A 27,569-nucleotide genomic window follows, 5' to 3' on the forward strand; every position below is an offset into this window, starting at 1 on the left:
TCACTCTAATTTCTTTCAGTTCTTTCTTTCTGCTCCATGTTTATTTGCCTCCCAAGATCCATTATCAAAAAAGGATCTGTCCCATATCTTTCATCACCCTTCTTTTCCACACTCATTGTGTCTTTCTTCATATGGAACCAAATCAACCATGCTTTTAGATTTCTATTCATTCCTTTAACATGTGTTCATATGAATAGACTTGTTTAAGCTATGTATTTGAAACAGATCTTTGTGTAAGCACATACCATCATCAATCTCATTTACTGTTGGATTTCCAAATGGCCTAATTCCTACTTCTGTATTCACTCATCTCATTTCTTCCTACCTCTTCATCTTGCTGAATGGTTTTTTCCAGGGGTCACATTCATTCAAAATGTGCAATTTTCACAAGACTAATTTCTGTTTTTTCCATTATCATCATTCTGGCAGCAACCTCTGGAATTCTACTTTCATACACACCCACAACCTAGATGATACCGATTCATATTTTCTGACATATATTTTTGCTCTTTCATTCATAATTAAACCCACGCCTTCAGTTCTCTGCATTTATTCATCCAGTATATTCCTCAAGATCAAACCATCATTCTACAGATCTATTATATCCTTCCCTTTTTTAGTTTCACAGACCCACAACCTATCTATTTTTCTTTCATTTCATCATTAATTCATGCTCTTAACTATTTGTTCCTCTTCCATTCCATGTAACAATCTTCCATGTGCCACAGTCATCAGCATCCGATGGGCACAGAGACATTTATCTGCTGCTCATTATGGCTTTGGTCAACCAAGGCTTTCATATAACACCTTTTATAATATAGAGAAGATACAGAGTATGTTACCAGTCTTAGCCATGCCACATGCAGCAGTCCCTACTAATGATAAGGACTATCAATCAATTTGGGCACATTTTCTCCACTTTGCCACAAGGGCAGCCAAAGCCTTTTTACCTCAAGCATGCGCACACCATTCAACACAAGCCAGGCTCTGACCACCTTGCCAGCCTCCATCCTGTTATCTGCATCCCAGAAGCTAGAAGGTATATACATAGGTAAAATCTCCATGAAAGTTGTCTTGCATGACGTTGGGCATGCAGAGGAAAGTTAACAAATGCACTATCTTGGCCTTTTACTGGTATGGGAAAAAAATAAATAAAAAAAGCAGAAGCACCCCAAAACACCCCCAATCCACCACCTTCAATTTTACAGCAGTAGGGTGATTTTTTTCCTAGCCATCATGGAAAGATTTTATCTTATAAAAATAAATAATAATAAAAATAAATAGATTCTTTTATATTTTCTTTATTTATATTTTTTTAGTTTAAGAATTACACACTAGCCAACATTATTATATATTTACATGCTGAAACTGGCTGTAATAAGTTTAGTTTCAAGAAAATATCTCTTATGTGCTATTCAATTTACAATAATCATTTTATTACCTCTATTATTCCAGAGGTTAGCAGTCCTTTTGAGAAAAACATGAAAATCTTATGCAATGTTACCCACTAATATTTTGCATTTTCTAGCCATTGGAAAATGTGCATTATGTGCATATTAGAAAGGCTACAAGGTCATTAGTAAGTCTGATGATTACTACATTATGGAATAAATAGTACTAAGTTAAAAAAAAGAAGAAGAAAGGATGCAAAGACAGTACTAACAGAATCATTTAAACACCCATGCAAATTAAAATTGTGAAATCTCAAAACATGGTCAACTATGCTAGAGTTCTTAGATGTCTTAAATGCTTGTATTAACTAACTCAAACTATATGAAGGACCTTAAATATACTCCCTGGTGAATTTTTCAGTGGCACTAACAATGCAAACATATAATGCTGATAAATTTGAATTAGAGAACTTTAGTGATGAGCAAAACATTTAGAAGAAGAAATTGAATTTGGCTCTAAGTATTTGGAGTTAAGACTTTTAAAACAATAACATTAATGTAGATTCATGATCAAAATATTTAAATAATTTGACACATAAAATGTGTTGCATATAACCTGCAAAGTTAATCTATTCCACTTTATCATGAATTAATTAACTTGGATTAGAAATACCATTGGTATAAGCTATAACATGGTAATTACTTATCAACATTTTATTCATTCCTCAAAAATTCTGACGAACAATTCCTAGTGCATTTTGTTAAACTTTACCTTTGGTGTTAAGCAATATCTTGATAGAGTTCCCTTTAAATATATTTCTTAAGTAAAGATTCTTTGGCATTGGGTGGATTGGGTTGGGCTGGAAAGGAATAGAATGCTAAACAATGACGGACAGTGGGGATTCTCATGTGCACAAGGAATGTGCATGATCCTCTTCTGGAAATGGTATCAGACTCATGAGAAAGCCATTAATGAAAGGCAATCACGCAGCTGTAGTTTCTGTAACCCCTTAAATCTACATTATATCTGTACTGCTTTTCATTTCCTGGAAGAGAAAATAATCAGTATTATTACTGTGTCTGGATGAAAGGCTGCCACTGTACCCCAAATTATAGAGTATTTCAGTGTTTCTCAACCTCAGCAACTTTAAGAAGTATGGATTTCAACTCCCAGAATTCCCCAGTCAGCATGGATGGCTGGGGAATTCTGGGAATTGAAGTCCACACATCTTAAAGTTGCTGAGGTTGAAAAATACTGAAGTATTTTACTAAGTCTCATGGTACACTGGATAGACTACTCTCTAACTAGAAGTACGGTCTATTTAAGCCACATCATGGCCCCAACTTTCCCCAGGAGTTCCTTTAGGTCACACTTACTAGTTAATGGCAATTCTGATGTGCTTTCAGAATTGCAGACTTAGTATTAATGGAAATCAAAATGTGCTCATGAAAACCAAGACCACAGCTCTCAGACTGTATATAGCTCCAATTTCCCCAAGAAGTTCTGCAGAATTAGTGGTTGCCTCATTCATTTCAGTGTCAGAAAAAAACACTCACAAAACAGAGAGTGGAATCCCTCTAAATTGCAGAGCTTCAGAGCTGCTAGTGGAAGCAGGACAGGTGCGCAGATCTATTCTGAAATATGCACATACGCCTGAATCTCCATGTGCACCAGTCAATGGATAATGGTGCTCATTGAGCATTTTTATTGATTCTTTCTCCTCCCCACCCACATATGAACTGGTTACATTGATTCTGATTTACTGATATAATGCCAAGCTTATTAAGTATTTGTATATTTTGAAATTTTCCTCTGAAATCAAGTTTTATGCAAAAGGGTGTTTAAATTGTTCTGCTAGAAAACTGCAATTACTGTACTTAGTTTTAAAAAAAATAATCACTGAACAATTACTGTTTCTATTGACTGCTCATTTACAGCTTATTTAAATATGTACATGATTTTAGGACACTAACCTAAACCATAAATAGAATCACCTTTTTTCCTTACATTAAAGTACAAATTAGAAGTTAAAAATGTTAAGAAATCTGATAATATTTACAGTTTTGTTTTTTTTAAATTACGATTGCTCAGATTGTATGTCCTATGTACAGATAGCAAAATGTTATGATCACTATTTTTAAAGTATTGTACCCTGACCCTCCTGTCCTTTTCTCCCCAAAGAAATATGTCATAGTTTTACTTTCCCTATCTAGGTATTAGGACTTTTAAAAAAGTTACTAGTGGAGATGCTTTATTTTTAAAAAAAGAAAAGAAATAGACAAACAATATGAGAGTTTCTCTCTGTTGAGATGGTAGAAGATACAGTACTATTGTAATGTCCACTGTGAAATGCTTCATAAGAATTATATGCATTGATCTGCTGATATAGAAATGCCCAGTTACCCTGTATAGTAAGATTTTAAATACATTAATAATTTATGTTCTCAAAAATATTCACATATTGGTTGACTATAGAAACACAACTGTTATTAGCTTATTCCTTTTGAAACACCAATGCAAGATTCTAGCCCAAATCCAGGCGATCATGAGCACTTCAGGAGACTGCAGGCCTGCAACGCTAATTAAAGAGAAAGTGGGACTGGATGCAGGGGCAATGATCGTTCTCTCAGGAGGATAACATAGAGAGCACTTCTCTTAAGTATCAGTCCATATGTCTTCTTTCCCCTTCCTTGCATCTGCTTGTGATGCCATAAATGACCTCTCATCTTTCAACAGTGGCCATCATTTTAAGAGTGGGCAGGGGTACCTGGATGGCATCTGTGAAACTGTTTGCTCCCTTCAATTGCATTCTGCTTCTTCAACATCCCTGCATAGCACCAAGCAGATGCAACAGAAAATGTACATGTGGTTCTGCAATTTTACTGTGGTTGCAAACAGCTTGCAGGAAGTTGGGATCCCAACTGTCCCATCAACGTAAGAAAGACATCAGTGTCAGAAGCTGCAAAATATTGGGACACTCTCCCATCCCACCATCTTATTCAGCAACCTGCCTACCCGGTTTACTGATCAATGGGCAGAAACCCATTTCTATGCATGAACTGGTTTCACTAGATTAGGAGCCTGTGTGAAAATGCATACATATGCGTGTGCATGTCTATGTATGTGTATGTACACACACATAATAGATAATAACACATGTATGTGTACACATTCAGGAATATATATAAACATATGGAAATATGTCTTTATGTGTATTATATATATAGAAAATGATCAGAGTTTGGTTTACTTAAACTCACTTTACTTAAACCTAGGCTTAACTTTTTTAAAAAAGGAAAAAGATTGCATTTATAATGTATATTTTACCTAGCAGGATCATTTCCCTAGATATATTTATCTGGCTAGCTATATGCACTTGCTCTCATATTATCTATGCATTGTGCTTTTGTCTGGTTGATTTTTTATATTAGAATGCAAAAATTCTCAGGTGTCTCCTTCAATACTGTTATTCAAAACTTGCTGAAAGTGTTCAGAATGACATTACTTGGTTCTTTTTTTCCCAGTCATTGAAACTACCAATACTATAGAAACATAACTTTCTTTAGGCAAACATAAATATGGTGCATGAGTTTTTAGTTGGAAAATGCATATTAAACTTACTAGCAGTCATATACAGAACATATTTACAGAGCATTAATCGGAAAGATACGGTTAAAACTGTGCCATATTATATAGTTATAATTTTGCAGTGAATTTAATATATGAAGAAAAACACCTTAATTGCTGGCTAGTATGCATCCAAAACCTGAAAAAAGTAATAATTAAAGGAATGATTATTAGGCAAAACATGGCTGTAAACAAAACCAAGCCAGAGTATATTTCAGTTAAATTAAGCGATAATAGCTTATTTCAATGTCCTTTATGAAGCAAACTGTGCCATGTTTTTGTCTCTACCACATGCTGGTATTACAGAGGAGATAAACCTTTTTTGTGTATCATAGACCTCCATTTGTCCACCTCTCCTTAAACCTTTTTCTAATTTATGTTCCTCATATCTCTTTGAATTAATTTATTCAGAAATGTGATTTCTCATTTACTCCTGGAAGCATCTTCCACTTAACAACAGAAATGACCTCATGGAGGTGAATATGTACTTTCTTTGTAGGCCCCCGGGATAAAATTCACCCTCTCATTGGAAAGGTTAGAAAATATTATGGCTTGTACTATAAACTTCCAGCTATGGTAAAGTGCAGTTTTAGGAGCTGATTCTGTAGTTTTCCTAAGGCTGGCTTGTTGAACCAATCTGAGAAGAGAAAAAGGATAGAAAGCATTTTCTTTCAATGTCTAAAAATCCCAAGGTTGATAGTTTTCACATTTGTAAATCTTTGTTTTTATAAAATTAATGGGCAATTTCAGCAACAGAAAAACAACAACATAGGCATGAGTATAGCAAAACCCATCTTAATTGTCCCAAAAGATGCTCTGAGCAAGAGGTCTTCTAAAACACTGCTCATCTGATGGAAGAAAACATGACGAAAGAATGTGTGCTCAGTGCTGTTGCACCTGAGTTACAAGACCAGCCTTTTCACAAACAAAGTGTGATGTCTATAATTCAACCAGGTATGCTTGTGGAGAGCCCAGAAACCTTAATTTTAAAATATATTACAGAGAAATAAAACAGTCCTTTGTGCTACTGTAACCATCAGCTGGAGGGAATATATACATACATATAAAAAAGAAACAAATAAAAGTAAGATGGAACATTTCTTGTTCCAAAGGATACTCATCTCCAACTATTATAATCCATTTATTTCCTGAAACAAGTTGCTCTTCTGTTCCAGGAGAACACAGCTATCTTATATGAATTCCATGTAAATTCAACTGAATCAATTGGAGGATATACACGAACAAATGAGAACCATATATTTGTAAAATTATATGAGGGAAAAAAAAATGTGGAGAGGCAGTTTTTGAACTGATGATGAAAATAATTCAGTGCCTTCAGCTGGAAAATACATTTGTCCTCTCTTTAAAAAACAACACTTCTAAAACTGAATGCAAAGGTATTAAGTGAAGAAGACAACCCAGTTCCTTACAATAAGCTTACTCTTTTGAGGTCTTTGTGTGCATGTCTAAATAAATATCTGAACTTCAAAAAGTATATTCAATCTCTTTGAAATGGGAATGAAATACAAACCAAAGCTATAATTTAGGAAATATTTTGACTATCAGGATTTGTTATTTGCATGAAGTTTGTAACTTTTACTCGATCCTTGCATTTGACAACAGTTGCCACTGTTTTCTCTGTTGCAGAAGAAAGTACAAAGTACTACCTATGAAGTTACTGCCGGCCCACTCTCATTTGGCACTTACACGTAGAACACTCCTAGATATTATATTTAATGGTATACTGCTGGACATACTTGGCCATTTCCAAAATAACTCTATGATCAGTGGGTTCACATAATGGTAATCAATATGCTGTATTAATATTTTACAATATCTCAATTAAACACTTCCAAATTATGTGTAAGTTGCTTTCATATTTTCAAAAAACAACTCTTCATTCAGTCAATAGCTTGATACATGTCTTCACAGTATGATGGCAGGCATTATGACTTACTGTAGCTTCAAATTAACATGAAAAAGATAAAATATGAATATGGTTTTGATATAACAACATATGACCATACTCTCTCCATTCAGGTACTGCTGTTTATCCCAGATGAGCAGAGAAGCAAAAGTTGCTCTGAGAATTCAATCCTACTTTTTAGCTTCTCCTTTCAGTATTATCCAAAAATGAAATGACCAAGTTTCAGATTTTGCCTCCAAACATCAAATGCAATTATATCTTTAAAAGCCAGATTGTATACATTTGTACTGTAACTTAATAGGTTTCACAGTTCTGCAAAAGAAATCCAAACATTACTGAACAGGTTATAGAGTGGGCCAGCAAATAAGGTGTTTTAAAATAACTTTTGTCCTGAATAGGTTTTGTTCTCCCTAAGTCCCACATTTGGCTGTACAATCAATTTTGAAGAGGAATCCAGTTCTTGATATTTGGGTGGTGCTTTGTTTTTAGTTCACATAGTAAAGCCAATAGACAATATTGAAGAAAGAAAAAACAACCGGGAAGAATATGCGTGACCATCGATCTATGGCATTTACATCAGTCAAGTCAGGGATAGTAATTTTCAGCTGAGAAGCACGTCTCCTTAGCCGGCTTTTCTTTTGGGCCACGTGCCGTTCCAGGGCGTTACGGCCAAAGCTGTGTCTTGGTAAGCCAGCCTTCCGATACTGGATACTTGAGGTATCATAGGCCAGCATTGTGCTTCTAGGGTCCCCAAGCCCTATAACAGCTTCAGAGGCAGCCATCTCATTTTTAATTTCAAGCGTGCTCAACAAAATGTTTTCATGTGGGTCCATCTGGAAAACACAAGAGATTGTCTTAATGTGTGAAATCAACTACTAAACTCAATCAATTATTAGAAGTCTGGATCTAAGCTTAGTGCTGATCAAAAGAGAAGCATACATAGCAGGGCTATGCAGTGCTTCAGATTTGAAGTCCAAAAATGCTTTGGCATACACAGGAGTGGTCATTAAACATCAGTCTCTAACTCTTTAAAGCAGCTACCTCCTTTCTTGGGACTGCAGAATTGCCATGTGATTCCAGGAAAAGATATGCTCCATTTAAGGGGCTTTACACAAGACAAAATGTATGTCTCGTAGCTTCCAAAGCCCCCTTTTGCTTTCAGATCTGAAGCACTGCTTAGTCCTAATATGCACATAGGCTGGTGGACTGTATGTTTTTAAAGCCTGGGCAAATATATTATATGGCACATTTCAGTAGCCTTATCTTGAAGAAATCTCAGAAATTTGTAGTGTTTATATTGGTTGACCTAAACATTTGGTTCTGCATGTCTTAGCAGGATTTTTAATGAGCTCAAAAATAATGCAGCATGAGATAGTCCAGGTATGACCACAGGGCATTGGCCTGCTTTCCTCAAGACATCTGTTAGATCGGTTCTGTTGTTCTGATGCAGTACTAACTCCACTGAAAATAATTTTGAAACATGCATGGGGAGAGGGGGGAGGAGGGGTGTACAATGCTCGTTTTAAGATCTAACTTTTCATTGTCAGAGATAAACTCTTTTACATTTACATTGGGACCATAGAAGTTACATTACTCAGGATATCACTGTGAAGAAAATAAAAAGAAATCAGTCCTGAATCATTTCATCAGAACAAATGACTAGTTATAGCATTTAGCTGTAATTCAAAAGCAGAAATAACTAGGCATTCATTTCAGAGCAAAATTATATTAAAAGTCAATATTGCTTTTTAAGTATTATTTTTAATTGTGAGAACAGGATTATCAATATTTTTAATGCCATGTACCTTGTAAATGCTGTACCTGGAGCTACTCTGAGTTCTCAGCTATTCAGAGGTAAATACAAGTTATACTTTCATTGTCTGTGAGTTACTGAATAAAATAGCACCAATCTTTAAGGAAAAATTATATTCTTAGTATGTCATCATTTGATTTCCAGTTATCTAAGCTTTAACTGTATTTTCCCAGTTAAGTTGATATTAAACTTAATGTTGACCCACTGCATATCAGTTCAGAAAAATATTTACATTGTACTTGAAAAAATGAACTTTTGTAAGATTTTATAATATTTGCAAGTCTTCTTAAGAGATCTCAAGGTGAGTTATACTGTATACAACATCCTGTTCAGAACAGAACAGTTTAATCTAGTTTTTTCAAAACTACAGAGTGCACGCCTCTTAAGAGGTTTGCTTTTTTAATATCCCAAGAATGAGAAAGAAAATTTTGGGGGGATTGCCTGTCTCCAATGGTCTTTACCAATCCCATCAGGCAGAAGGGGCATGCTCCAAGTCCTCTTGTTCAGAGGATGTCATGTTGTGGGACCCCGGAAACATGCCTTTTCTGTTGCAGGACTTGCCCTTTGGAGTTCCATACCCCTTAGGGGTAGGTTGGCCCTACTGTGACTCCCCCTGCTGGCCTTTCAGAAAGCCTTTAAGACCTGGTTGTTTTCCCAGGCATGGGGACCAGGAGGTTCAGCAAGCTGATTGACCGGTTTCCTTGCCTGCCATTTTCTTTTTCAGTACTTATTTTTTATCTTGTTATTGTTTTGTATCTTTTTTAACTTGTTAAAAAAATAACAGGCCCAGAGTTACATTTGTGAGATGGGCAGTCATCTAAATCAGTTCCAACAAACAAACAAACAAACAAACAAACAAACAAATATGGACAAAACACTGCTACTCTGGCAGCGGGCTTCAGCAACCCTGGTGTTCCAACCCTGCTGAGTGGACCCACATATCTAAACAGTCTCACGCATCTCAGTCAGATATGCATCACAGTGCTGCATATCAATGTTTTGCTTTCAAAACGGAATATTTTGGGAAGACACATGGATGAAGGGACGTATGCCTGAAAAAATATCTCGATCTATATTCCTGGCAAATATGTAAACCATTTTTCAAAGTGCAACCTCAATTTGAAAACCGCGAGCATGTGGCTTGGTAATAGATGAGTATGTCAACCTGCCTGCTGCCTTGGGAGACTGTGGCATAACCGCTTTATATCAGGGTCCACAAATCACAGTAAACCTTGTATCCATCTCTCAGAAGTATTCAAACGAACAGTTCTATGTATTGTGAATTTTATGGACAATGTTTTATGTATTTGCAGAGAATGTATACATTATTATTGCTGGGTTAAATATGACATTTTCAATTATTAAATTAAATGTTGCTAATTTGATAATTCTGGTCGGGATGCCTGGGGCAGGTCATTTCCTATGAAACAAACATATTGATAACCAAGCATACCATGTCTGCAGTCCCTTAAGAAACATATATGCATAAGCATAGCCATGTCATTTTTCAAGACACTACCACTTCATCCCTGAAACCAAAAGTCAGCTAGCCACTCCCCAAAAGAGGTAAACAGGCAGGGATGGTAATATTTGCACAGTACAGACAAATGTATCCAGTATTTCCACGTGTATTTCATGGAACTAAACACTGAAGAATTCACCTTTGGCAAATGGTAAATTCTTTGAAGTTTAAGTCATTACATTAAAACAGTTTAAAAGGAAGGAAGTTAACTTTGGGATACAGTTGTGAAGCAAATAGCATTTTCATTGATATCAGAGATTATAAAACAGGAGCACTGGTTAATTCTGGGAAGAGTGGTTAGGTTGTATGGGGTGAATCATACAAGCAGGGTGGCCAAGCTTTCTGAAAGTTTCATTTGTTAAAAAAATTTTCAGTCAGCACCCAAACTTTTAGCTAGTCTTCAGCCTTCTTCACATCTCATAGTAAAAGGAACAGCACATTATATATATATATATATATATATATATATATATATATATATATAATCATTATGCATAATAATTTCAATTAAAGAGGAATCTGATAAAATTTTCATATGGCCAGCTCTGAAGACTTCTATGGCTGCTACAGAGATGCAGTTACAGTTATCACAGCATAAATAACAAGCTGGCACATATTTAAATAATTTAGAAGGAAAGGAAATTTGTTTTCAGAATATATGTCATTTTGCACGACTCATATTTTATTCTTATAATCAATTTTCTGTGATCAGACACATGTCTGATGACACTACCATTTGAGAAGGCTGGAGGTATGTACATCTTTTCTAAAAACACACTGGAAATCATTTACTAGCAGAAAATTAGTAATGGATGAACCTCCACAAGGAGATAGAGGTTTTGTGTTTTTCTTCATAAACATTAAACAGATATCAGTTTTCCAAAATAGGAAGTGCATTTGATTATGATTTTTCAAAATGATGAAAAGCAAATTAACCTAATTTTTGGAGTTGATTTGTGTCTTTGAGTAGGAAAGTAATGTTGGGTTTCACAGCAACAGAACACATTCATCCATTTCTAATGAAAATGTATGCTTGTAACTAAAGAAAAGCTTACAGTACAACAGTGAAACACATTTATTCTGCAGGCGCTTTTCATCCAGAAGGATCCCAAAGCGTTTTACAGACTTTAAAAAGCAACATCACTTCACCAAGTGCAGTCACCTGAGGCAAAATGTGGTAGCTATCTAACATTGCCAAACAATATAGTGTAGTTCAATATAGGAAATGAAGAATGCATCGTCAGTTAAAACTAGGTGGTGATCGGGGAAATGATGTGGAGATGATTCAAAAGAACGAACACCCTTTGCAGTTCAACCAAAATTTGGACAAGATCCTGGCATTAAGATACCAGGTCACAGATAACGTGCCATGGGGTCTGTGATGATTATTAAGAGTTCAAGACCTCAGTTTTATATCCCTAAGGATAAAACCATTAAAAAAACAATAAAATATACCTTTGTTGAATACATTTCTGGACAATGATATGTGCCAATTATTCTTCTGTCCTGTAAGTTAATAAAATCAAAACCAGTTTCCTTAGAGAAAAATCAGCTGTTAGTTTTCATTAAAAATTAATGCACTATAGGCTATTATTATAAATTATGCACTCTACTTAAAAGCACAGGGCAGTGTGAGCCAACAAGCAGCAGAAGTACTGTAGGTCCTTGGTTTAGAAGTGCTGTTGTTGTCTTGGCCCTGACACTGTGGACAACATGTATTTGTAATGGAAGTAGATATAAGTGTGGGTATGTATGCATGTATACACATGCACACATGTACATCCAAATTGGTAGGCTTTGACACCTCCCCAATCCTTCCCCCTCAACATATGAATTGAAATGGTGGGAGAATGACATTAAGAAGGCACTTAAGGATTATACAGCCATAAGACACAGACTTTAGATGTAAGATAGAATAATTTCATAGGAAGAAAGCTGAAAAGATAAGCATGTGAATGGGAAAAACAAAAATGATGAAAATAGAAAATGAATACTGTATAATACTCAAATTAGTAATCATGGAAGCATTGTATAATCACTTTAAATAATAACATGGTAAACAGCCCAAATGGAATTTACAGAGAGACCTAAAATCAACTTGTAAAATGTTGACCCTGAGGTACTGCTGAATTTTTCTCTTCATACACCTACTTGGAAAGGCAATTCCAATCAGTTCCTAGAAACTCCAAAATGATGGCTTTCTAAAGGAGTTGCATGTAACATTTTAATATATCAATGATACGAGATCTAATATGTGAAATTATGTTCATTTATATCAAAGGGAAGTAATCATTTTTCTCTGGGAGTAATTTTACATAGTCTATTATTTCGTGCCTGGCTGAAGTTTCTGCAGTGTTCACTTCTTCTTTAATATCAAATATGCATGATATAACTGGCATGCTAAGACATCTAAGTTATACAGTTCTGTTGCTTGCAAAACCTAGGCTGACAATCAAACCATTCACAAAATTTCATCCTTGACTTTTACATGAACTGCAACAACAAAACATTGTGTGAGAGATGGATGTAATGTTTAAATTGTCTACACCCTAATTTAAATGGATCAAAGTAACATAGTGTGTCTTATCAGCCACTCAGCATTTCACCTGTAAAGTGAAAAGTATTTCTTTGCATATTCCTCCCCAGTGCTCTTCTCTTTCCCTGGGGAATTGGGAAATTTATCTGTATTGTTTTGTCATCCTTTGCAGTGGGATTTGCCTTAATTCCAAGTTTGTTATAGAGTGCAATTCAAGGTGCTAGTTAGTTGTAAAGTCCTATGTTGCTCAAGGCGTGGGTATCTATGAGAGTATCTATTACAGGGAATGCAAGCTGAAGGTCCCTAGCTACTGAGAAATATAGCCAAAGGACCCCCACAGTGTACGCTCTCTGTGGGAGTTCCCCTCCTCTGGAATCCCTTGCCCTCTGAGGCAAGGAGGACTCCCACCCACATGGCCTTGCAGAAGCTAGCAAAGATTTCTCTGCTCTGGAAGACCTAGGGACTTGATTTATCAGCGCCAGATGTGATACTTAGTTACAGTATAATGTAATAAAATACAATTTTAATTACTGTACGTATATGTGTTCTATCATTTGCATTAGCTTCTTGCTGTTGCCTTTTACACAGCAGAATGAAGCAGCTTTCTAAACAAAATAAATACACAAATAATTCTCCTTTCCTAGGCTCTCTGCATGCTTTTTTAAATGATTCTAAGCCTGCTAACTACATACTATTTTGTTTGTCCTAGCTTTCTGAACAATTTTAGAACTGAATGGCAACCAGAGATCATTAGCATCAAAACAGCTTTTCTATTCCCTTTTTGACATTAGCTCAGCCATTCCTGTCAGATAGATTATCGCAATATCCTTTTATGCATTATATTACAGATTTTTTGGCCTATCTTTTACAGAATTTAAACACATTTTGAAATAAAATTTAAACATTGAAAGTACATTTGCATTCATGGGTGTGTGCATTATCTAATTACCCTTTATTGATTATTTGCAAAAAGACAGCTGAAAAATAAATCTAGTTTTGATAAACAAGGCAGAATGAACTGGCCTTGTTTGAATGTCTGCTTTTTCCTTTTTATCGTAGAGCATATGCAGATATTATGAGTGATGTCAGAACTTCTTCTACTTGGACTACAGAACTATTTGACAAAACCTTCCCTTCCCTTCCCTTCCCTTCCCTTCCCTTCCCTTCCCTTCCCTTCCCTTCCCTTCCCTTCCCTTCCCTTCCCTTCCCTTCCCTTCCCTTCCCTGGGTTTTTAATCAAAAGTGTACCAAACCATTTATCAAGGAGATAGTAGGATTGTCATAAATACCATAATAGGCATCTACTACAAACCAAAATGATGGAAAAAATGTGTCATAGTGCAAGCCCTGGCTGTTTGTACTTGTCCCTGCTTTAGAAACAAGTATATAGGTCACAGGGTTTGTGTTGAAATGTATTGCCGCCTCCCTCCCGCAAGCCCTGTGCAATACTTATGAACATCATATGTAACAATGCCTCTTTCATAGTGTTTTTTCTATTGAAATAATACTGTATTCCAGTAACTATTTATTTATTTGATTTGATTTGTTAAGGCTGCCCAAATCCAACACTTTGGGCAGCTTACAATATGTCCAATACATATTGTTTAACATAGTTAAAAGCACTATTAAAAACATGACTGCCTGGACTAAAACAGCACTCTCCAACATGCAAAAAAGTCTTGACAGGAGCTCCACTGACACCTTATGGACTGGGAACATCACCAAGTCTCTTAAGAGACTTCTGGAATCTCCGGAAAGGGGGAGCTGTGTGTATCTCTAGAGAGATGCTGTTCCAAAGGGCAGGGCCATTTTTAGAACAATTCCCATTGGGTCAAATATATTTATGGTCTTTCTAATAGACATAATCAAAACAGCTTGGAGTCTAGCCAAGCAAGCCTAACCACTCAGCTACTGTGCTACTTTGCTAACATCTGAACTGCTCCTCATGTTTAACTATATCTGGCTTGATTTTGCCCTAACAACTAAAATGACTACAGTCCCATAAGATAAGAAAGCTACATACACACATACATAACACACAATGGAAAAATCATTCTTGCAGGCACTGGGCAAATTGGGACCTGTAGGCAATCTTTTAGAAAGGTAGTTTGCTGCCTGATTCATTGCAGAGACCCTTCTTTAGGCCACCAAGTCACAATTCTATGAGAACAAATACTAGACTACTTGCTTAAAAATGAGGTCACCAAGTGCAAAAGGAGTTAAACAGTACTTTATGATATGGGTACTATAATTTGGCCCTAGCCAAGAGGTAGAAGACATTACCTACCTTACTTCCACAGAGCCTAAAACAAGAGAACTTTGCCACATTTCCTGAACTTTTGAATTAGGAATATGCAACAATTATTTTGAATTTGAAACATCCCGTTTTGAGCATGAACCCCACACTTATTCCAAGTATTTTGGGAGTGTAAAATTCTCAGAATAGCAACATTTCACACTTGAAGCAGCTGTTTCCCACTCAAAACAGGCTGTTTTGAACTCAACATTTCCATCCAAAATATTTGTGCACCAGTATTTTCTATGTAAATGTAGGCTCAATTAAAAATCCTCAGAGATAAAATATGTTGCCTGAGAAGAGTTCTGCCATGGCAAGAAATATTTTATTTTCTGAATGTACTGGAAGGTAAACTCTCTGATTATGTAAAAAAGGCTGATGTACCTTAGATACAGCATGTGAATGTCCTAGAGCAAAGTGAAAATGGAATTCTGGGATCACTGCAATGCATAAAGAGTCCTACACAGCTGACTTGACCTTCTTTGTGATGTCACCAGAAATACTGCTGCAGAGATATAATGAAGCTACCTTCTACTTTTTCTGGAACAAGCCACAGGCGAGGTCTGCTACTGTCTCCACCACCTCATATTACATTCATATCACAATCTTACATAATGCTAAGGGAAAATAGCAAACAATGCTATTCAGCACACTGCTGGCTCATAGCAAATCCTTATACAACAGTGAAGTACAATGATCAATAAGTTTTTTTACATTGCACTTTTTTTTGTTTTTTTGCATTATAAGACTGCAAATTCAGTGTGAAATGTATGGAGCAAATAAAGTTCATTTATTGAATAGTACCTTTACTTCTGCCACCAATCTTAGCCTATAAATTATTCTTTGAACCATGTAAACTTATTTTTACATGATGGAAAATTCAACTTTTTCTTAGGAATTTATCTTTTTATATATTTTTTAAATAATTGTTAGAAACAGAAGGAATTCTGTTCTGGGTAAGAAACAAACTCCATTTGGTTTTAGACTCAATTAAGAATTTATGTATGATATTCCGATGCTGTATGAGTGAACCAATGTAATGCAGTTGTCAAGTTATTGAAACAGAACTGCAGAACATCTTGGTTCATTTCCACCCTAAGCCAGAAAAAATACTGAGTTATTGGGGGCAAATTGCTATTTTTTAGTCTAACATACCTCATATTCTTATGAAGGAAACTTTGAGGAAGGTGCACTGTATAAACCCTCTTAAGTTGCTGCAGGAAAGACATAATAGAAATGTATCAACTAAAACAATAGCTAAGTAACAGATTGCCAAAGGAAAACATATTACTAATGCTTTTCTCTATTTTTGTTCTGTGAAGTCACATTCTGCTCCCTTTCTTGCATTAAAATCACCCCATTATTGAGAGGTGTCTCTTCTTTAAAATCCTCAGGTAAATCAATTGCCACTGGAATCCTAGAAGAAAAAAAAAGCATTTCCTTAATGGATTCCCTGCTTTCTATTCTTTCTAATTCAAAGGAATTTCAGACTCTGTCCCTGTGTCTGAAAGCAAAATAGGCCTTCAAATCCAGAATAGGATGGGACTAAATTTGGTGTGGCAGGAGAAGCAAACAAAAGAAAGATTGAGTTGGAAAATGGGCTGAATCCAGCTGCAGAGGAAAAAAAATCCAGAAATATTTTTTGTAATATGTCCTTATGGAAATGGCAATTTCGCAGCAGCTTAGAATGCAGCTTATTCCATTCTTAACTCCTCTGCCTTCTCTCTCAGGAAGGTCCTGCTATTAAGAGGTTGGAAAGAATTCTAGAAGCCATGCTCTGCAGGCTTTTCCTTCCTTATTATTCCTTCCAACCCAATGAAATACTGAGAAGAAATTATGTAAAGGCACTTAGGACACTATCTGTTTATATGCCCACCAGCATAATAATCCTCTAAAAAATGAACAGAACTGGACCAAATCTGGCATGTAGGAAAAGAAAGATCAAGCTTGAAAAATGGTCCTACTCTGATTGGGGGCTGTCAGCCTTGTGAGGTAGTCCAGACAAGAAGTACACCCAGAAGAACTAGCTCTACTTTATTGTGAGGTTACGTTAACAGAATCTTGTCTGCAAGTACATTTCTCCTCCATTTCCTTTACAGCCCAAGAGAGTAGGGAGGGTCCCTTCTGAGGCAGTTGCCATGCCCACATTCCTGTTGTGGGCTAAGCTGTCTCTTATCTGACCATTGTCCTTGTGTGGATCTTCCCCCATCTCCCAAGGTCATTCCCACAGACCATTACATCAACTGTGGAGAATTTTGTTTAAAAAAATATTCCCCATACATCCCTAATGGAAAGGCTGTTGGGCAGTGACTCAAGAGTATTGCTGACTCCTCCATTCGAAGTCCCATGTCCTCTTTCTTGCTGGTCACATAACCCAGAGCTGTTCTTAAAAAGTTGGAAAGAATTCCAGAAGCAATACTCAGTGTGCTTCCCTTATCTTTATATGCTCTCTAGGTTCTCACAATAAAACCCAGCCAACAAAATAAAACATATTATTTGGCCTCCTAAGTAAGAGTAATCCCTCCTAGGCACGGTTGCTTTTAATTTAATTAAGGGATATGTTGTATCCCTTATCCCAAAGGTCTGGAAAGGCCAGTCTTACTGCTTTCCAAAATGATTACAGGAATGTGGCTATCCTAACCTTAGTGGGGAGAGCAGGCTATTCCAAGTCATTTTTATTCATACTTCTATTCTGAGTGGCCATTTGTCCTCTTTTATAAAGGGCAGTCTTCTAATTTAAGGGGCTGTTCCATCTAAGCTCATGAGAAAATAAGGAAGAAATGGGATACTTGAAGTTGCCCATCAATACAACACCTGGACAACACACTCTGCAGGTCAAGTGGCCGTGGTTTTACTTACTATGATGAGTTGTACTGCATATTTATTTCACTCTCAGAGATTGTTTCTATGTGTGCACATATGTTATGGGAATCCTTGCCTCTGTTATTTGCTATTTCTTTGTAGAGTTATCTGAAATCAGGTCTACTTATTCTACCTTCTCTAAATCTTTTGGCGAATGCATTTGTACATTCACAAAATCAAAATTGGCAGATATGTATGATATCTAAAAAAAAATTGAAAAACAATTTAGATAAAATGCCTTTATCTCTACGCTATAGGTCAAAGATAGTATAGTATAAGAGTTTGGAGTTATAAGTAGGACTGGCTCCTAAGTAAACAGTTTTGAAAAGGTTCCAGGTGATAAATTAAACAAAGTTGGCTTTCACATGATGAAAGTTTGCAACTTTTGCAACTCCTATAGGTGTATGTGTATCTGATAAGGAAATCTTGTAAAAGAACTGAACACTTTCTGGCACAGATTTCTATAGTGTTTTCATCTATTAACTACTGCTTAACAAAATTCTTTCATTACCATATGTGTATTGTTTTTTACTAGTCTATTACATATTTGATTATTATGATTGTTAATGTGCTAGTATATTTATAAAAGATAGCAAGAATATGGCAGAGTTACTAAATTATTTAGAGCAATAATAAGGAAAAAGATTTATTGGTGGTCCCAAAACAGAAAATGAGGTGAATTCATGTATGTCTCAGAGGCCGCAAAGAAGCTATCCATGAAAAAAATCAAAGCTAAGATATTATTGCTACAGAATTATAGGCCCTATATGGAAAATGAAGAGAAAAATGTTCACTGAAGAAAGCAGAGCAGAATATAATCTGAAGCAAAGCAAATCTAAGATGGTAGTGTAAGAATATGAATTAAGATTCCAAGAACATTTCAAGTATAAATACATTAAAAGTGTAAAAAAACAAACCAGGAATGGGTGAACAAAGCTAAAATTCAATATGGTGGGAAATAGGTTACGCTAAATAAACAATTACTTTAAAACACACATACATAGACACACAAACAGTATGGCATATACAAATTTAAGACAAACAGAAATACACCCCTAAAAGAGACTTTTCAATCATCTGATACTTGATGACAAAAAAAGAATTTAAATGAAGACATGGTTCCTACTGAAAGGTTGAAATAAGATATCATTTTGACTATATTCTACAACCTTAGTTAACTCTTCTGTAATTATAAAACAAATGAAGGATATATTTGAACAGAAAAATAGCACAAAAGGCTAAATCAACATGGCTTAAAAATGAAGTCAGCTGAATCAATTCATAAACTTTGGTATAGCAATATATAATCTGTTAATTGTTCTTCGGCTGTAAAAGTTACAATATAATACATAATGAGAATGTAATGGATACTTTATCTGGGTTTTAGTAAAACATGCCATACAGTACTATACAATATCTTATGGTTAGAAGGCCAACATAAGATGTTTTGGACAGTTAATACAATCAAATGGATCAAAAACTGGCTATCTAACCGTTTTAAGAGGGTAATCGTAACTGGCAGTCCATCTAGTTGGGGAGAGATTTCCAGTGGGATCCAGGGATCGCAATTCGGTCCCATTTTGTTTTATATCTTTATAAAAGATCTGGAAGACAAAGTAGAGAATATGCTAAATAAATTTTTTAGATTTGACTACTTAGGGAATGGTGAGCAGAGCTAGAACTAACATAGTAGTTGTAAATTTATTAACTCTAAATGTCTCTGAAATTGGATGATAGATTTTACACTCCATTATTTCTAAACATACAGACAGAAGAAGTAACAGAACACAAGAAACTCAACAAAAGGAAAAAGAAGGCGACTTTCCTACATAGATCTGTGTCCTCTATCAAATATCTTAAAAAATGCTAATAGTGTAGATCACATGACAAAGAAGAAGAGGCTACACAATCTCACATGAAGCCTGATAATAGGTACTAAATAAATAAATAATTTGGGAAAAATGAGAACAAAGAACATGTGAGTCAAATACAGGAGGTTCAGAGCCAAAGGTGGAGGAATATTAAAGTCAATTGTAAAGCACACTGAAATAGTGAAGTGGCAGTTCTTAATATTAAAAAAAAAAAACTCTGGCAAACAATCAATATAATAGTCTTAAAACTATCTTTCCAAATTATTTCCGTGCAAGGTTAGCACAGAAAAATGGCACATTTAGAACAAAACAGAATGGAAATTCAGGAGAAAAAAATCATGGAAGGAGATTTTCCACATGAAGACACTAGAAATTCAAAGTGTAAAATATAATTTAATTTAACAGATTGATGCATGCGTATATTTTTGGTCAAATCTCTATGTTATTTTGCTTTCAAAGCTGAATTAAGAGGAGGGTTTTAATGCAAACAAACACAAAAACTGCATATTATTGTACAGATATTTGTATAATAAAAAATAACAGAATGTGAGGTAGAATAAACTTCATTGTGCTTGCCATCTCTTATCTTTATTATGTTTTATTGATTTTATAGTAATTTCTTCATTTGATTGTTGTGAGACACCCAGAATCATTGAGGCTGGGTATCATACACATTTTATAAATCATCATAATCATTAGATATTGTAGCATTCCTAATCCACAGGCAAACTCATTAGGGTATTTTATTATGTAATTTAGGGCTCTAGAGTTTGGGATGAATGGGATGAAGAGCATGAGCATCAGGCATTAAGTAAAAAACAAAACAAAATTCTAAAGTAAGATGATACAATGAAGCAAATTGTGGCTGAGGACCTGAAATGATTAGGATACTAATTTAGGAAATGCATTTGAGTCCCAAATCTGACTACTCGGGATTGAAAACCTTTGCTGCTTTGGAGTGCCCTTTCACTTGTACAATGCACATCCTCTTTGCCTAGTTCTGCCAACCACAGCTGCTCTCAGGCTAGAATTTTGACACTCTGGGCTAAAGCTATGGTCAGTATTTGACCTGATGGAGATGTACTGCTGGAAAGGAAAGTGGTGGCAGACGCTATGGAGATGTTGTACCTGAGCCAAGCTTTAATTTCCATACACTCAGAATTCTAAAAAGGGGAACAGTGTTGTATGCTTGTCAGTGACTAGTCATAAATTTTGAGACGAGTGATCTTTGTAAGAAAATGTGAATTTTATCTTTAACCAAAATACAATATTCATTAAACAATAAATATTGTCTTCTGTCTGTGTCTAGCAATTCAATATTCTCTTATTTAGCAATAACACAAAGAGCTTGTCTGCAAACGTACAAGCTCAGACTAAAAAGATTTCTCTCTAACCACTTCTCTGCAATTAATATGTGCTGAAATCCACAATCTCATTTAAGGAGGTAATAAGAAAATATTTAGCTAAGTTAACTATACTGATTGCTTTTATTTTATTTGGAACCCTCCATGTGTGATACTGTTGCATTCCTCTGTTTCCCAGTATTTCCTTTTTCTCAATAAACTTCTTTTAATATTTACAGATTTGGATTCACTGATTTTAAAAGAGAAATTCTCATTAGAAATCCATCCCGCATGCAGGAGTACAGGGTTACCTAGCTATCCTTACATTTTAGGATTGAAAACAAAGTTTGTTAAGTTCTCTGATTCTGGTCCTTAGGTGGGAAGATCCAAAGAACTTTCCTTCTATTTTCCTACATCTGGGCTGATCTGGATAGAAGAGCTAAGAGTCCTCAGATGGACACTCAAAGCATATCAGAAGGTGCAGTCTACTGGTACAGCCTATCATAATTTTCTTTTGCTGGAGAATCCCTGGAAGAAGGAATCTCTCAGGGAGGGCTTCTTAGGATGAAATTTAAATGTCACGAACGTAATTAAAAAATGTTCCCTTTGTGCAAGGCAATGCTTAATAAGATGTTCTGAGTGCTATCTCATTGGGCTATATAATATGAAAAGGAATACCTATTATAACTATGCAGGACTTTGGATTTTAAGAGAGTGCAGGAGTGCTCATACAATATATGTTGGCAACTCTTAAAACAGCCATGTCTTTTCCCAGGAAACAATCTGCTTTGGAATTCTTGGTGCCCTCTGAGTTTGGTTGTTTGCTTGCTGACATTTCATTACCCAGCTAGGTAACATCAATGTGAGTGAGTGTGGAGTTTGGTGGAGACAGAAAACAATACTCTAATCAAGGAACTGCCAAGGAGGAAACTACACTCCCTCCAAAACCAGCAGGGCAAGCTACTACATATAAACAGGCAGCAAACCCCACATTCACTCACACTGATGATGTTACCTAGTTGGGTAATGAAATGTCTGCAAGCAAACAACCAAGCTCAGAGAACACCAAGTATTCCACAGTTCAGCCCTGAGGTATAGATATGCTCTTCTATTGAAAGATCTGCTTGTTTTAAGAGTTTCTAATAGGTGCTAGGTATGTGCCTATACATGCTGCAAAACACCTTTTCCCCTGTGAAACTGAAGTGCTCCATAGACCTTTTACCAATCTTCAGCCACTAGGGTGTTTCAGTTTATCAGATCTTTGCTTATCTCATACATCTTAGCAGACACTTCAGTAACACATACATTATTTTTTAATGGTTTCATCATTCATATAGTAGCATCCTCCCAACTGTCCAATCAAATCAAATAAAGCAAAGAAAATTGTATTATATGCAGAGTGCCACCATTTTGACAGAATGGAGATCAGCTCTGGAGATCCAAAAATTTGCCTTTGGTAAAGTCTGCTGCAATCACCATATACTGCTGATGTACTCAGTATTTGTACATTCAGCTGAAAATATTGGTTTGGATCTTTAAACTTAGGGTAGATACCAGATTGGGCCAACATATGAATGCCGAGTCAGTTAGGTTGCTTTAGAATACTTCTGAGCTCCCTGAGATGAGACATCCCTCCAAGATAATTTGAAAGGAATTTAAATTACCATAAGACTTTATGAGAACTTCAGAACTTCCGAGCAGTGCAGAAAGACATACACATTCTGATTTTTTTCCCTTTGTTGAGGTTTTGTTTCACCATTGCATGCCTGGATGGGGTGATGGGGCTGGGGGCGGTGATGGTGTGACTAAAAGTTAGAGCTGTGCATGATCTGGAAGTGCATTAGACCTCATGCGAACCCAGAACTCTTTTTCAGGCTTCTATGTGACACTAACCCCTGAAAAGTGCTTGTGTTTAACACTCTCATTAATTTCCTTTACAGAGGAAGATTTTTGAGGACATTTCCAAATCAAAATACTTACCACCGATGTTAACCTTCCCTAGACCACATACTTGCTTATCAAGTGATACTTCAGAACCTACCTTTGTGAAATTGGACATAATTTCTTGGCACAGGGCAATCTATAACATTTGCTGGTTTTATAGACATTGCCCACCAAACAATAGAGAATATGAATTAACATATTCTACACAAACATTTAGAGTTTGGTTTTTAAAACTTACATCAACAGGCACTGCAAGTTGGGTGGAGTACAGGAAGTCATAAATTAAATATTTACCTATACTATTTTTAGGGTTTTTTTCTTTTTCTTTCAAAGTTTATAAATAATAATGTAGTGGAGATTTTAGCATTAAACTCAAACATACTTCTTTTTGATATAATAAAAATAATTTCTGCTTGGAACCCTTACTAATGTCATATTGAATAATAATTGCACAACCTCAGTAATTATCTGTTTATTCATAGATAATCTTCTTTTGAAAAAAACCTTTGTTTTAAATAAAATAAAAAGATTATAAGAAGTCTAAAGAATAATAATAAAATCAGCACAGAATACTTTTGATATACTTCTTAAAAGAGGAAAATGAATATATATCTATCTATATTTGCATATCTCTATATGCTGTATTATCGTTAAAGTTTTTTTAAAAAAATATTCTAGCCAATTTATAAAATGTTCTGTTCCATAAATAGCATCAATTCCAAAGCTGTTCAGAAGCATCAATCTAATACAAAGAAGACTTGACATACACAGAAAACTATATTTAATTTTGTCTCAGGAAAAAAAAAAAGATGTATTCATTTTTAAGTTTGTAAAGAAGCCAAGCTCCCAAATATCTACTGTTATTCCTTTATTGGACAGTTTTCATTCCATTCTTTTTGCACTTCCTCTTCCCTTTGTTTTATTTCAGAATTTACATGCTGCTTTTCCACCCTGGGGTGCTCACACTACTTCCCTGTTTATTATATTGTTTTGAAAGAATGTGGTATAGAAGGCCGCTATAGGTCATTTTCCAACTTAGTAGCTTCTAGCATTTTCAAATCTCATCCAGCCATTGTTGTGCCAGAATAGAAATAATGAAAATAAGCTATATTTTTTGTAGGGGGTGATAACAAAATAAGATTTGTATTTTCTTTTATTTCTGCCTTTTATTCTATTTTGTTACATGTATTTCATGTGGCTAAGGGACATTAATAAAATGTTTTAAGCCATTAGTGGAGAAATGCTATTGTCTTCTGTTTGCTGCTTAGTTGTCAATTCAGAAAATACCTTGCATTCTAAAGATCCTATGATTCTTGGAAAACGATTGTCATCATTTTAAGCAAGGACGAGCAAAAGTATTCTTCATCTTTTTAACTTCTGGAAAGCAGTGCCTCCAGGGGGCACCCTTTGCCAACTGAGACATTTGTTGTTTTGCCTTCTGTGGCATATTGCAGAAGAACATGGTTTTTTTTTTTTTTTTGCCCCTTCTGCTGCATAACTACTCTTTTCCAATTTCCACCTGACAAAATAATGACCAAGCCAGCCACAATTTTAGTATGTTAATTAGGGCAGAAGACTACTGTCCCTCCAGCAATTGCCCCTCTTGCCATAAAGTACTAGACAAAGAAAATTACAACTCAAACCCATTTGCGAGAATATACGCAGCTCTGAACTCACCAACATTTTGGACATCATAGTAATGAAAAGATAGATATAAATTGTAACAAGGATATTAATTTTCATATGTGTTTTTGGGAGTTGGACTCACTGGTTGAAATGGAATTTTCCTCAGGGTTCATATTTGTAGCACGATGCCAAATATTGTCAAAAATATTTTTCAGTGGGTTCAGTATTTTTATTGAAATACATGAAATGGGCTAGAAATCCAAATAGATAAAGAGATATAGATATAGATAGATATAGGTCTATCCATAATTTATTTAAAGATCTTCCATTAATTTCAATTTAATTCAATTTAAGAGTATCAACTTAAATTAGATCAACCGTATATAAATCCTTCTAAACTCCATGAAACTTAGTTTACTAAGTAAGCATGATTCCATTGGGTAGCATATTTTAATTAACTGATTTTATCAATGTTTTGTAGATTCTTTTCTTGTGAAAAGTCACTAAGGAAAGCAGTATTTCACTTATACTGAAAACTGGTGAATAGCAGCATATTCTTCTCTTCCCTGCCTTTCTATACTGCATAATCTATTTTAACAAAACTAAATATAGAAGCTAGATAAGGCTGGCATGAGAGAAGTGTACACTGTTTAGTCGGTCATTAGGTAGTTCACCTTGCTTCATTTGCAACTTACAGTCAAGTAAAATTATCACAGCACCACTATTATAATACTGGGGCTGGAAAAGAAGGAATAAAAGAAAATCTAATCTGGAGTTATACAACTTCAATATATTTCTGATTTCCTTTCCTTTAATTTTCATGCAAGTACTGATAAGGAATTTGGATTTAAAACATTATTTATACATTCTTTTCACTTTTATACACATACAATTTTGCAAAAATGTATATTATCTGGATTTATTCTGTACTTCAGTGGAATTAAATTTTCACTGATATCTTTGCTGTAAAAATATATTAACATGCTATCCTGTAAAATAAATAAATGAATAAACACACACACACACACACATTCACACATGCAAACACCATTCGTTTCTCTCATAAGATTTCATGCAGCTCTTTAGCACTTTTAGCCATCATTTTGGATTGTTAAAGTCTTCAAACATCACCCTGAAAGATGATAGAAAATTGCATGTACAATGTATAGATCTTGGAAATCAATCTTGAGGAAAGAAAGTTCCATTAAAATGAGATTGTAGACCTTTCGAGATGATTCTTTGTGGATCAAATAAGTATTACTTATTTTGTGGTCAGAATAAAGTCACTTTCTTACAGTACCATTTTTTTTTGCCTAACATCATATAATTCTTGACCTTTTCTGATTCGGAGTACTAACTAGAATCATAGCAATTGCGTGGTTCTATGAAGAAGCAAAACTGTGAGGAGCACTTCCAAGAAATACTCTTTTGATTCTTACTAAGTTGCCTTTGTGTGTGTGTCTTATGATTTTATCTACTGCAAATGGTTTTCTTATGGTGCTTTTACTCTATTAGTTATTATTGCATTGTATCTCTGTCTCGCAAACCACCTAGAAAACAATGTAATTGTGTGGCATAAAAATGGTAAACAAATATATATGTTCATATTCATATGTGAGAGCTGAGCACACCAAAAGTGTGAAAAAAGGAAAAAAAAAAGAATGCTAGCTTAATAAATATTTGCCTTGCTTTAAAAAATTAAAACTTCAGCGTGTCTTATTCATTTTATTGCTTTGAAATGGTCTTATTTGATCTCTGTATGATAGAAAGCGGTAGATCAGTCCTAATTTATGCTTTCCATAGATTGGATAATCCTCCAGCTGCAAATAAGGGTACATTTTCACTTTGCTGGAGCTTCTGATCATCTGGAAAAGCCCTATCTTAAAAGCCAAGGTCTTACTCTGTTATTCCTATGAGACTTATTTGGCAGAGGATATTGCTTCTGAAAGGTCTGTTAGGAGGAAATGAATAACCTAATACTGTAACTGTGAGTGGCTTCATAAACTTCCCATTTCAATTTACCTTATTGACATCCATTCGTAATTTCTCATTGTTAGCGCTGGCAGCTTTTTCTGCTGCTTTCTTCTGGCGCTGTGGCCCCCTGCCAAAAAAGATGTAGTTCACCAAGGCATACTCCAGAAGAGCCATGAACACAAAGACAAAGCAGCCCATCAGATACATGTCAATGGCTTTCACGTAGGGGATTTTTGGTAGTGTTTCTCGTAGATGGGTATTAATGGTTGTCATTGTCAGCACCGTTGTGATCCCTGTAAAAATCATCACAAAATTCCAATTTAGTGTGCATTTATGCATCTCTCTCTCTCTGTTTTTATGTATGCACGTATGCATTTGTATTATTTGTATATGCATATGCTTGTATGTACATACGTCTCTCATTAATGTGCAGAGGTCACTGCAGTACAGGGTGCAACATGGGTATATTTAAAAAATGAGAGAGGAGCTAAAAGAAATTTTGTCCATACATTTTACTACTCATTTCCTTGTTGTTTGGTTTTGTTATCTCAGTGCTGAGAAAATTTTAAATATTACTAATTATGCAACACCAACATTTTATTTAATTAATTAATTATCAAATTGGTATGGCCACCCATCTCACAAAAAGTGACTCTGGGTGGCATCCTGGAATACAGGAAAAGTTTGGTTTAATGGGCTTCAGTTACAATGGATGAATTGACTGCCATTAGACTATTGTCTGTTAAACCGAGTGTGTGTCCGTTAAATTGAGATCTTACTGTAAATGACAGCATTTATATCAATTATGTACACAAATGATGCAAAGTTGGATTAAAC

At 35.3% G+C, this 27,569-nt stretch overlaps 1 protein-coding gene across 3 annotated transcripts in view; it reads right to left on the reverse strand.

The window, feature by feature from the left end:
• Nucleotides 1–6,383: 6,383 nt before the first annotated feature.
• GABRB2 (gamma-aminobutyric acid type A receptor subunit beta2) overlaps nucleotides 6,384–27,569 on the reverse strand; it is a 117,616-nt gene continuing 96,430 nt past the window's right edge. The window contains exons 8-11 of one of the 3 annotated variants that reach the window (XM_088134748.1): nucleotides 26,781–27,025; nucleotides 19,468–19,578; nucleotides 11,737–11,787; nucleotides 6,384–7,779 (exon numbers count right to left, since the gene is read on the reverse strand). In XM_088134748.1, coding sequence (XP_087990874.1) covers nucleotides 7,432–7,779; nucleotides 11,737–11,787; nucleotides 19,468–19,578; nucleotides 26,781–27,025 — 755 coding nt within the window. In that variant the 3' untranslated portion in view covers nucleotides 6,384–7,431. The remainder of the gene's footprint in view (nucleotides 7,780–11,736; nucleotides 11,788–19,467; nucleotides 19,579–26,780; nucleotides 27,026–27,569) is intronic. The other 2 variants (XM_007425698.2, XM_007425699.2) reach the window with 2 other exon arrangements.

Source organism: Python bivittatus, unplaced genomic scaffold (genome assembly GCF_059951505.1).
Source record: "Python bivittatus isolate LINGU-HERP-01145 unplaced genomic scaffold, Pbiv_v1 ctg000080_np1212, whole genome shotgun sequence".
Lineage (NCBI taxonomy): Eukaryota > Metazoa > Chordata > Lepidosauria > Squamata > Pythonidae > Python > Python bivittatus.